The sequence below is a fragment of the Cydia pomonella genome, chromosome 22 (assembly GCF_033807575.1).
Source record: "Cydia pomonella isolate Wapato2018A chromosome 22, ilCydPomo1, whole genome shotgun sequence".
Taxonomy (NCBI): Eukaryota; Metazoa; Arthropoda; class Insecta; order Lepidoptera; family Tortricidae; genus Cydia; species Cydia pomonella.
The window spans coordinates 7414590-7428301 of record NC_084724.1 but is presented as its reverse complement, the minus strand read 5'-3'; the positions used below and the strand labels follow the sequence as shown (position 1 = coordinate 7428301).

Here is a 13712-nt window from a genome sequence, read left to right as displayed (position 1 = left end):
CGAGATTGAAAAGCTTGATTATATCACTATTGTATACAATACTTTTTCTACGAGTCATCTAAAATAATACTTTTTGTACTATAAAACTTAAATAATTAATGAAAATTGGTAAGTATATCAACAAATAACCGGCCAAGAGCATGTCGGGCCACGCTCAGTGTAGGGTTCCGTAGTTACTCTTCCGTCACAATAAGCTAAACTGGAGCTTAAAGTGTTGTAAATGGTACCTTTCACCCGAGTTAAACAAATAGGCAAATTTGCATAATCAGTACCTAATTAAAGTAAGTCTTTTTACTATGAAGGGAAAACTTTTTGCGATAACTCAAAAACAGCTAAACTGATCATGTCCGCTATAGTTTTCATTTAATGTCTTTCTTAAGCTCTACTTCCACGATTTTTTTCATATTTTTTGGACCTATGGTTCAAAAGTTAGAGGGGGGGGGACACATTTTTTTTTTCTTTCGGAGCGATTATCTCCGAATATATTCACTTTATCAAAAAATGTTTCTTGAAAACCCCTATTAGTTTTGAAAGACCTTTCCAACGATACCCCACACTCTAGGGTTGAAGCGAAAAAAAAAATTCACCCCCACTTTACGTGTAGAGGAGGTACCCTAAAAAAAAATTAAATTTTTAGATTTTATTGTACGACTTTGTCGGCTTTATTGATTTATATATCCATGCCAAAATTCAGCTTTCTAGCACTAACGACCACGGAGCAAAGCCTCGGACAGACAGACAGACAGACAGACAGACAGACAGACAGACAGACAGACAGACAGACAGACAGACAGACAGACAGACAGACAGACAGACAGACAGACAGACAGACAGACAGACAGACAGACGGACATGGCGAAACTATAAGGGTTCCGTTTTATGCCATTTGGCTACGGAACCCTAAAAAGACATAAAGCGCGACTCCCGCCTCGCACTCCGCGCCCCGCGCCCGTTTAGTATTTTCATTCATGGGAGCGCGGCGGTACGTGATTGCCAGGGGTCGCACAAAAAGTGCGGATGACGTCAAACCACTTATAGGATGATTTCAAATAGTATTTTTGATTTTCATAAACAATTATCACTTATCATTTATCAACCTCTTTATTAAACGATATCGCCACTTGAAAAGAGTAAGTACGTTTTTGACTGACACATTGTCAATCAGATGAACAATAAATTGACTTCGTTATTGTTTAGCTATTGTATCTTCACGATTATATTGAGCTAAAATTTATATTTACTAATGTATAAGAAAACGCTCTAAAATGTCATCTTTACTCGAATATTGTGGCAATCCCACAGACTTGTTCTAACTAATTTCAAATAATTATACCTTATGGTAACAAGTTTCGTGAAATTTATTTTATTCACTACATCACCCTACCACCTGTATTATTAATTCCATGGATTTATTTACGATTATTTTGTTACTTCATTAATACTACTTTGTTACTACATGTCACACGGAAGTTTAAATACAAACTCAAACAACATCCTGTGTGCAAGATTACGTCATTTTTACGTCATCCGCACTTTTTGTCCGACCCCTGGTGATTGCTAATTTTTTTTTATAGTTGACTACAGCGTATCGAAAGGAATCTTATAGTTGAGTGGGAGCCCATACATGAAAAGTACCCAATTATACGAAATCTTAATTCAACCATTACATTTGACGAGTACAAAAACCATTTTTAAATTACGCGCCTCTCTCCAGAGCATGCTATGCTGTATGTAAACACGTAAAGCGTTTTCACACTATCTGATATGATATCAGTACCCCTAGTGTAACTAAATTCGATTTTGAAACGTGACGTACGCGTTTGCGTTTAGTCTCATTTTGTATGGGTTTTTGAACAGCGCGCCAAGCGGGACGTTTTGGAAAGTCAAAAATCTCATACAAAATGACACTTAACGCAAACGCGTTCGTCACGTTATGATGTCGATCAAAGTTACACTAGGGGTACAGATGTCAAATACGACAACAGATGTAATGTACAGAATCAGGCGTTACTTTGCAGAAATTCATACTAATTCAAACAAAAATGTTAATTTGCTGATCCGCGAAAAGACAACATGCTAGTCAACCAGTTCTAACCCGTTAAGGATGACTAACGCTAAACCGGGCCGTGGCCGGGCCGAGGCGTCCGACACGACATTTTCTATGACGGCTGATCGGTGATCACTTGGTGCTTTCCAATCTTTCCATAGAAAACGAAGCGCCAGAAGCCCCGGCTCGGTCTAGCGGGAGACATTCTCTTACTTGCGAATTTTTCATTGAGGCAAACGAGCAGACGGATCACCTGATGGTAAGCGATTACCGCCGCCCATGGACACCCGCAAGACCAGAGAGGGTGTAAGTGCATTGCCGGCCTTTAAGATAGGAGTACGCTCTTTTCTAGTAAATGGTTTGCCTCTATGCTGCTAGTAGTCAGGCGTCCCTTATATTTTGGTGATTTTCAATCCCCCTCTGATTAACTATGGCATTTCCACCTCCTCCCAAATCTCCAGAGAGATTTTTCATAATTCAAGTTTTAATTAGTATAAATACGTTAATCAGAGATTAATTAGGTGCCTACTTACGTTGGGTTTATAAAGAAATGCTTAAATTTTATTAATTAAGATTTTTTAGTTGAAGGATCATTATAATACAGTGTGTAAATTCAAAACGGGCGAATATTTAAACGCTGGCTAGCGTAGGATCTAAGAAGTATATTGAGATACAATTTGCTTAGAAATACAATGAAAATATGAACCATACAAAAGAATTCGGCCCGCAAAGTAAAGGAACACACAGGTGTCACAAGTCACAAGTTACGAGATACGATCTTTTTATAGCAAGTATCAACTAGCGTTATTGTAAAAAGCTCGTATCTTGTAATGTCTTGCCATGATATGTTTCGTAATGTTTGTAGTACATTGCTGCTCGGCAAAGTATGCAAAAAAAAATCGTTTAATCAAACCAGGTGATCCATATTTTTGTTAGTAGAACTAGAATAACTTACATCCTATATTAAAACTTACATAAAAAACACTTAAACTTTAAAACTACTTTTAATTACGGGGCCATAATTTAGTGTATCTTATAGTAATCTTAAGTAATGATGACACGGATAAATTCTATCGGCCCGATTCGAAGAATGATTAAAACACGTTTATGATCTTGGAAAGATCTTTAAAAGATCGATAACTAAACGACATGTTAATGAGCACACAATTTTATTTTTCTTTTTCACTAACATATATTTTACTTTTACTTTTGTTTACTTTTTATATTTGTAGAGCCTAGCAAAGCACAGTATTTTGCTATCCTGCGACCGTCCGATCTCAAGGGTCCAATCTGAAAACCAGCGCTAGGTTCTCTGCTTGGCATATGCTGAGATTGGAACCCATTGCCCAATCATAATTTCTAAATGTAATTAATTACCTATTTTTCTTATTAATTTTTATTTAGTATTTAAGCATAATATTGTACGTAGTTCATAAGGTTTTTTTTTGTGGCAGTAAATATTTTCTCATTCTCTCTCTCTCTCAAAATTGACGTTTAATTCGATTCCGCTGTGATCCCACTAAGATCTATCTACGATATTTCTAACGTCAAAGTGACATTGGTTGCCCGAATCGAGCTGCTTCTGTCAATTATACGACATACAAACAATATCTAAATGAGAACTTATCTAAACCAGAACTTATCGTTATGGTATCTCATTTTTCGAATCGGGCCGTATATCGGGTTTAATTTATCGCCTGTATTGGATTTACTTTCACACTGCATGGCATGTCACTCACTGTCTCTTGCAGAAATAAACATTAGGTATATTTTATGATATTACCCTAATGTAGCTTAGAATATTAATCTAATATAGTATAATATTTTACTGACAACATTCTAAAATTAGATTTAAATTTAAGATTCGTTTGATTGTTTTCTATATATTATAAACTTACCTGGTTTAATGCTGGTTGCTCTAATCCTTTTCGACGCATCGTTGTAGTATGTTTCTTCCTCTATTTGAACTTTAGGCTCTTCTGCAAGAAATAAAAACATACAAATTATTGTATTAGAATTGTCATTCGAAAGTGGCGGCCCGCGTGAAATCTCTTTTTCATAAAAACGTAGTCCTCATTTTCCTCTCTGGATATTAACATTTTGTAAATGTTTTAACACAATTTATCGTGTATCTATTACAGCTATGCCCCTACGTTTAAGGCTGCGCTTCGTCGGAATGGCAGCCTTGAGGCCGGGAGACCAGCAACGTGCGATGGCGTAGCGCTACGCTTCGTAGTAATGGCAACCTTGAGGCCAGGAGACCAGAAACATGCTATGGCGTAGCGGTACGCTTCGTAGCAATAGCAATCTTGAGGCCAGGAGACCAACAACGTGATATGGCGTAGCGCTACGCTTCGTAGCAATAGCAACCTTGAGGCCAGGAAACCAGCAACGTACTATGGCGTAGCGACGCTTCGTAGCAATGGCCGCATTGAGGCCGGGAGGCCAGCAACGTGCTATGGCGTAGCGCTACGCTTCGTAGCAATGGCAGCCTTGAGGCCACGATACCAGCAACGTGCTATGGCGTACCGCTACGTTTCGTGGCAATGGCAGCCTTGAGGCCGAGAATCCAATTCAAACTTACATAAAATTTTGGAATCAAAATGATATTCCTATTAGTGCAAGCAAGATGCGCTGAGTGATAAGCAAGATCGGACTCTATAGTCTATCCCCCTTTGACACTTACGGGACTGATTTAGTTTAATTATGGTTTATCCCTTACTTACAAATACATAAGTCAAAATGACAGATAAATACAAACGATTAATAGCTAAATCAGGCCAGTAACGCGTTAATTAATAACTATGAATAACGCCATATTTCTTTAGGAATTTAATAAAATGAAAACAAACCACAACAAGGTATTTTATTGGGCAAGAATATTCTTCAAGTCACTTAATTTAACTCGATGTTTCAAGACTTACAGAAGTTTTATTACGATGTGTCAAGTACCCGAAAATATAAAATCATTTATTACATTTATTTGACTACCTAAAGAGACAATAAGAACTATATATTTCACGTTAAATCTTTACTTACTTTTGTAACATGATAGGGTGACCACGGATCCTTTTGTCGATTTGTGATCTGCGAATACAAAGAGCAATTATTGTAGGTAAATGTGACCGCGGCCGGCAAAACGTCCCACTTTGTCGCTTGCCATAAGAATGCCTTGTCAGGTTATTCGTATAAAGATACATGCAAATCTCGTCCTTATGGCAAGCGACAAAATGGGAAGTTTTGCCGACCGTGTTCACATTTATTTTGATTATGTAAGAATATCGTGTGTCATATCATATTTATTTTATTATTTATAGTGAAAACACAGCCAGCCGTGTGATTTATACGTTGAATCGTACCAGCCTGCTGTACATGTAGGTATGTATAGTTTTTGAAGAATATCAATATTTCTGTGTACAGACATAATATAATTTCTAAGTATTAAGAGGAAAGGGGACGGCCGCTTCTCTACACAAACGTAGTCCACATTTTCCTCTCTGAACATTAACATTATTGATAATATTTTAAGCAAGTTTAATGTATATTAAGCTTTGCCCCTAAGTTTGACTTATTTCGATTTTTTGATAATTGTAAACATTACCGATTTCATACAAATTTTTAAATGCTCCTAACTCTTATAATAATTAGGAATCAAACGTAGGGGTATAGCTGTGGTCAATATACACCGTGTTTTTTTTTTCGTTAATTTCAAGTGTGCATTCCTGAGCTTAAATTGATAATTGTTCTCAAAGACACTGGTATTCTAATTAACTCCATTTCGGAGATAATCAATATTTATTTTTTATCGTGTATACTTGCCTTAGGGCCTGTTTACATATTATTAATCAGTGTTTAGTATGAGTTAATACATTTGCTACTAAACGTAAAATACTATCTCGGACGATTGATGTTCAAAATGACATTGATATGTCACAGTTTTCAATTTTTTGGTTGAGTTAAATGTGTTACAACAACGCCGCTATATGCAAAATTTAATATTTTTTTATAAAAATACATATGATTAAAAATTCAAAAAAAGTTTTTTTTTAAATTAACTAAGCCATTTAATTTCCCTTAACGTACATACTGATACCCCGAAGTTAACGGAATTAAACAATATATAACAAACTGTGTCAAAATATTTTCAAGTATAAATAACAACTAACTATTACACAACGGAACCCTAAAAACCATAAAACTCCTTCAAAACGACCAATACCCGCTCAATCCCTAACGGCCGCGTTCCTCCACGACATTAGCGTTCCATTTTTGAATTCCAATAGAGGTGAGGAATTATTGGTGAATTTTTCCGCATCGGAATTCCTTTATTGGTGGCTCTATTAGGAAGGCGGAATGTGCGGAATAAGATAAAATGGACTTAAGAGTATGCTGGGGGAAATGGGAGACGTGATAGACTTTTTTAATTTTATCGTGATTTACGAGTATATGACTATTTAACCATTGGTTTTATTAAATGATGCATAGGAATTTATTTACCACGGTATGAGAAGGTATAAGAACAAATGATATGAATAACTGTTTAATAATTAGAAATGCAACATTTAAGTAATATAAACAACCTATATGATATAACTTAAAAAATATTACAAAATTAAAACTAAATTTTAATTTGATTAATTTAACAGCTATTAAATTTGGTAAATATACTAGAAACTAAACTACAAAACTTAAAACCTAGATCTAAAAATAAATAAAAATAGACTTAAAATAAAATAAAACTATCCCCCTGCGGCATGGTGCCGTAGATGCAGCATTTCCTCGCTGTATCGCAAGACTAATTCTTTAATAATTAAATTATTTTTAGAAAATATCTTAATTTGTTTTTATTTCAAGTAGAAACACTTTTCTTTATAAATTATAAACTGAAATATAGCAGATCACGCTGGTTCGATTCCAGCCTGGAACACAGAGAAATGGGGGATTTTGTTTAAAGTATCGTAGGTTCATACAGAGTTTTGGAAAAATAAAACCACTTTTTTTAGATACGGTTGCCAAAAATTGTATTAGCAATTTAGACAATTTTCTCTAGTGACTTCATCAATGCGGATCCTGATTTTTAGGGTTTATTACTAAGACTCCGTTGTCCGTCCGTCTGTGTATTCGTCTGTCACCAGGCTGTATCTCATGAACAGCCTGGTGACAGACGAATGGCATCTGTCGATGAGGGAGCGTGCATGAACTATAGGAGGCAGCACAAGAGCCGTCAGATTTTTGGCGCGAGGCGTAAATGTGATGTTTATTGTTCTAATGTAGCCCACAAGATGGCAGAACCTACCATGCACAACAAAACACGTGACGTGTAAATTTACATGTTTATTATTCCGATTCAGGCCACAAGATGGCAGACCCTCCAACGCGCACGGTCCCTATAGACAGAAAATGTCATACTGTCATTCTCTATTTCATGATTGTATTAGAAACCCAAAGAAATTATTTTTATTTCTATTATTATTTTTATTCAACTATTACCAACAAATCCCAGTCATTTGTGAGACAGGTGCCTGCCCAAATGACTAAACCACAGAATAAATAATAGTACTTCCGTTTTTAAAGAAACCGTCCTACAAAACCGAAGTTTGAAAGCGATTCAGAGACGAATCATGTTGTCCCCATCTAATGTATGGAACTATCCCTTTCGGCTGTGTAAGGTTGTCAGAAATTCGTGTCATTATCTTATCTGCGGTTGTGCCTGCTAGGGAACGTCAAGTTTTGCCAACCCTAATAATTGCACGCAGCAACGCTGAGCGCCCGAACACTCTAGTTTCCCCCAACTGCCACAACATAGGTGGTTGGTTTGTGCATGCAGGCCGTTTTGACCTTGACAGGTGATAAATGCTAATTTGCTTCTAAAGAACATTGAAGTGACCCGGGTACGTCCTTAAACTACGTCCAAAAGAGAGGTATGGGCATTGTGAATGTCATCTCGCTTTGTGTGGTAGGGCACAGCACAGCGGATGTTATTCCAGATCTAGACCAGAGCCCAACTGGGGAAGTACCTCCACCTTACAGAAAACCGCAGCCAAATAACACTAGACCCTACTCATAGTGTTGTGTTCCTGCCGGTAAGTAAGGTTGCCAGAACTCAACGAGGGGGAAGGGGGTTTAGGGTCGGCAACGCGCATGTAACTCCTCTGGAGTTGCAGGCGTACATAGGCTACGGAAACTGCTTACCATCAGGCGGACCGTATGCTTGTTTGCCACCGACGTAGTATTAAAAAAAGACGCTTCAGCCCAGAAACCGTTACATCCATATTACATCATAAGTCATCCTTAATTAAGGTGCATCTGTTTGCCCGCGTCATGATCGTGGGACGCACGTAAAGGGACCGTGCGCGTTGGAGGGTCTGCCATCTTGTGGCCTGAATCGGAACCATAAACATGTACCGTCAGCGTCAAATACTTTGTAGCAGTCAAAGTGGCCAAATAGTTCGGTACACCATACTAAATATATGGTGTACCGAACTATTTCACTACTTTGGTTGCTACAAAGTATTTGACACTGACTGTACATTCACACGTCACGTATTTTCTTGTGCATAGTAGGTGCTGCCATCTTGTGGGCTACATCGGAACAATAAACATCACATTTACGCCTCGCGCCAAAAATGTGATGGCTCCTGTGCTGCCTCCTATAGTTCATGCACGCTCCCTAAAGGCAGCACCCGCCATATCCATGGTGTTATGACTATAAAGAGTTAAAGGAATATCAAGTGTACAAATACACTATACAGGGTGGAAAATATTAATGGGCTTCGAGGGAAAGTGCCTTAAAACCTTAAGTTAGCACATTTTACTTAGGGCCTGTTTCACAATGTCCAAGTAAAGTCTTGAATATGCTATTACTTGCCACTTAATCTGACGAATAAAGTCATTTTGGGCGTTTCACAATCTTCAAATAAGCTTAATGGGTAGATAAACTGCAAAGATTTGCAGGAAGATAATATATTAGGCAGTTAATTTATTTGTTAATAAGCTATCCAATACTTGGACATTCTAAAACAGTCCCTTAAAGGAAGTATTCTGCTTTAATAGTAATTTTAATAGTAATTTAGAATGACAATGAACTGAGAAACTTTTTGAATACCCATTAAATCCTATCGAAGCTCTCAAGCGCTCAAGCTTCAAGCAACCAAGGACCGTGCTCAAGCGGCGGCACCAGAGACAGGGGAATAATATAGATAAACTAACTGCCCTGACGTGTGGTGATATTATGCGTGTGACAGCCTAGTTTTACCCTATGGGTTGGAAGGTCAGATGGCAGTCGCTTTCATAAATACTAGTGCTTACGCCAAATCTTGGGATTAGTTGTGAAGCGGACCCCATGAACCGTGGCCAAATGCCGGGACAACGCGAGGAAGAAGAAGCAAAAGCAGACAATCGCGAATAACTGACATGCTGATATCGCCCGGCGAACTGGTAATCAGTGGGTACCTTAACGATTTTGTCTACAGATACATTGGGTCTCAGATAAGTTTTAACTCACGAGAATAAAATAAATAAATTAATATTTTAGGGCATTATTACCTAGGTACACGTTGACTAAGTCCCACAGTAAGCTAAATAATATTTACAGTACATATGGTGCTACTTTACCGCACTAGTGCGAAAATTAGCATATTACGTTACTGTGTCGAACATTTAAACGACCATATGTACTGTAAAACGTTGTACGATACATGTGCGAATAGGTAATGTACTATTGTGTTGTGGGTACTTAGACAACGATGTATATAATATATAAATATTTATAAATACTTAAATAAGTACCTACATAGAAAACACCCATGACTCAGGAACAAATATCTGTGCTCATCATCATCAGACTAATAAATGCACTTACCAGGAATTGAACCCGGGACCATCGGCTTCATAGGCAGGGTCACTGCTAAGCTAAGACAGCTCGTCAAAACGAGAACGAGACAAGAAGGTTATAATTGATAGTGTCAGACCAAGATAAGTCTGCAACGATTTTGATAGCACACAAGTGTTATATATACGTCATAATTTTATAGAAGTTTGACGTTTCAACTAGTATGGTCTACTTTAAATCGTCATAAGTATATGTCAAAATACCTATCACAATATAATAATTTAAACAATTTTTATTTGTTGACGTAACTAGTGACCGAAGAGCTGGCGGCTTCCTCGCACAACGTATCAGTATTGCGATACAACGAGGAAATGCCGCCAGTATCCTTGGTACAATGCCTCAATCGCCTATTTTACGAGTAGATATAAGCTAGTTATAGTAATCATCTGTATATATCCATTATGTATATTGTTATTGTAAATAAATATAGCGTTATAATTTAAAACATATTTTAAAATTCGAATTGTGGAGCGAGTTATGAGAAAAAGTAGGCAGATTTTACGGTAATTATTTATATGTTTTATGACTGACAGTCTTGCTATTATTAGTCTTTGGTAAATCAAGTTTCCACGGCCACAGCTTAGAAATGCAGCCCGTTGCATACTTTCCGATAAGTGGGAGCCATGTTTTGACAAGTTAAAGCCTCTTCCAAGTTTTAAACAGTACAGGCGCTATCAGATATATTGGAGCGACCAAGGTGCTCAGAAATATCTGTACACGCCTCTATCATACTCAGATAATTTTGAGACCCTTGGCTGCTCATGTTATTATGGCTACTATATAAGTAGATATATTTTTCTCTTTTCAGGCAGCTCGCCATTGGAACTCCTCTGGAGTTGCAGGTGTACATAGGCTACGGAGACTGCTTACCATCAGGCAGGCCCTATGCTTGTTTGCCACCGACGTAGTATAAAAAAAAAAGCTCGCCATTGGAATGGTCTCCCTGTCAGAATTAGACAGTGTCCGAACAGCGGTAGCAGCATGGTTCCATTTTTATCACCTGTCACTATGCCTGTCACTTTCGCACTTACATACTTGTTAGAACGTGACAGGCATGGTGACAAATGATAAAGAGCCGACCATCTTAGGCCTACTGGTTTGCTTTAAAAAAATCCTTAAGTGAGCACTTTGCTAGCAGTACTGGAAAATCTTAGTGTTCCTGCTTTATAAGTTCACCTGATTTCATATATATGTATGTATGTTTATGTTTGTGTATTTCTTATGATTAATCTATACCTCATGTTTTGCACCGCCTACAACTTATCCGCTTTGCCTAAAGATTGACTGGTAGAGAATGCCTTACGGCATTAAGTTCGCCTATTGTACAGTGTGTTTTCTTATGTGCAATAAATATTAAATAAATAAATAGATAAGGTAGTTTTACCATATCACTTTATAGGTCAATAAAATTAGATTTTTTCAAATAATTTAGTCCCAGCAAGCTGGAAATCGTTTTAATGTCTCCATTTGGTCCTAAATGCGTGTAATCGGAGTTTGCTCCATCGTAGGCGGTGTGTATACATTTTTGCCTTTTGTCCGTTTTTTGCGTGTATTATATCGAAAATTCGCATTTTTATTGCGTGTTCTAATCATGATTAAAATTTACATCTGAGAATCCGAAAGGTATCTTAATATGAATTCGTAGTCTATATTGTAAAAAAATGGCCACTACTTTAATTTTTTTTCTTAAATCACGTTAAAAATCCGAAAACACCTGTTTACCAGAGTCTGATCCACCAAATCTTGCTGATTGTGTCATTGATGGTGGGTTCCTTTTACATCGAGTCGTTTGGCAATCCAAGGACTGCTAAGTGCTAACATCAGGGGCCGTATGCTTGTTTGCCACCGTTGACGGACGCTCCGGCTCGACCCCGACCCGGTCTAGCGTGAGTCATTCTTAAATCAGGCTTCAGGTAAAATTGACGTAGTAATAGACTCGTGCAGTCCATAAACAAGGAGAGGTAATAACAACGGAGAACCGGAAAGAGCTCTATTTGTCTATATTTTCTAGACAGGGTTGTATCTAGGCGTCATTGCATTTATAAACTGTAAACTTTTTTTTATGTAGAAATTAAGGTAATAATATTTTTTTATTCTACTAAGTTTTTTTTTATACTACGTCGGTGGCAAACAAGCATACGGCCCGCCTGATGGTAAGCAGTCTCCGTAGCCTATGTACGCCTGCAACTCCAGCCAACCCTACACCCCCCCCCCCTCCTCGTTGAGCTCTGGCAACCTTACTTAGTTTAAGGACATACCCGGGTCCAGGTTACGTTCTCATTTTAAAACGACTAGCTAGATTCCTCTGAAATTTATGTAGCTTCAGATAACCTAGTTAATAAAAACACAGCGAATTTAAGTTTCACATACAAAACTCGTTTTTGCTCTATTTTTTTATTTATTATAAGGGAGCTATATAAACTAATTACATGCATAGACATACCTCATGTTGGTGTATGTGCAAAGTTTCATTACAATCCAACACGTAGTTATAAAATGAAAACGAGACCAAAAATCTTCTCCTTTGCAACCAAAGTCATGTTCTCATTTTAAAACGAAATGAAATATGGAATTAACATTTACATCTGTTATCTGTACGGTTACCACGAGTTTGACACTGACTTTCTGTAAGTACATCTCGCTCGCACTAATATGACCGTATGAGCGAGATGCATAGAAAGTACGTTACGCACACGCTAGCGAATATGTCAGTGTCAAGCTCAAATAGTCTCAGTAGTAAATACCTACTCAGTAGTAATACTTAGATCTTTTCAGACCTAATTATATATCTTTAATTTTATACATACTCTACATTATACATTTATATGGTTTTCTTCTCTCCCACTTCCTTCATGTTGGCACTACTAACGTTCTGTCATCCGCTTCCCGCTTATTTGCTAACAATTGTATACGTCATGTGTTCGTTTGTGATGTCCATAACAATTATTTGTTTTTTAGGTTCTCCCTACCACATCCTTCCACAAGCTCAGAATATTACCGAACATTCTCCTCTCGTGTGAAAGTCAACACCGACATTGGCGAATTCACCCTCTGCAAATTGGCAGGGAGTAAAAGCCAGAGGGAAGAAAAAAAAAGTAAATACCTACTATTAGTATGTATGTGTAATTATGTACTAGATATCGACTAGGTACATAAGTAATATTGTTGAAATCATAAGTCTTCTTGGTTTTTCTGTAGCCAGGTAAATAGAAGTTCGGCCCTGGAGTTATCCAGTGGTTTACGCTACAATACCCATTTTATTACTTATCTATCTCGAACCCGTTCACTACCACAAACAGATTCCGCTCAGAAGCGGTTATAACGGCCCGATTCGAAGAATGATCAAGACACGTTTAAGATCTTTAAAAGATCGATAACTAAACGACATGTCAAAATTGACGTTTATTTCGATTCCTGTGATCCCGATAAGATCTATCTACGATATTTCTAACGTCAAAGTGACAGTGGTTGCCCAAATCGAGCTGCTTCTGTCAATTATACGACATACAAACGAAATCTAAATGAGAACTTATCTAAACCAGAACTTATCGTGATCGTATCTCATTGTTCGAATCGGGCCGTAAGTCATCATTAACAATCGTACATTAAACGCGCATGCTTAGGTTATATGATGAAGTGTATGAATGCGGGATATATTTGGCAGTTCATTAGGGTTATTTAAGAAGTAAGTAGGTTTATTTTTTTAAATTCATGTGAATTTGTTACTTTTTTACAGTTATTATATTTAGATAGCATTTCATAGTATTAAGTTTA

The 13712-nt window shown here is 37.4% G+C and overlaps 1 protein-coding gene across 1 annotated transcript in view; it reads right to left on the bottom strand.

Moving 5' to 3' along the window:
- Nucleotides 1-13712, bottom strand: part of LOC133530168 (sodium-dependent noradrenaline transporter-like) — a 78012-nt gene that overhangs the window by 22151 nt on the left and 42149 nt on the right. The window contains exons 6-7 of the mRNA XM_061868027.1: nucleotides 5087-5134; nucleotides 3946-4026 (exon numbers count right to left, since the gene is read on the bottom strand). Coding sequence (XP_061724011.1) covers nucleotides 3946-4026; nucleotides 5087-5134 — 129 coding nt within the window. The remainder of the gene's footprint in view (nucleotides 1-3945; nucleotides 4027-5086; nucleotides 5135-13712) is intronic.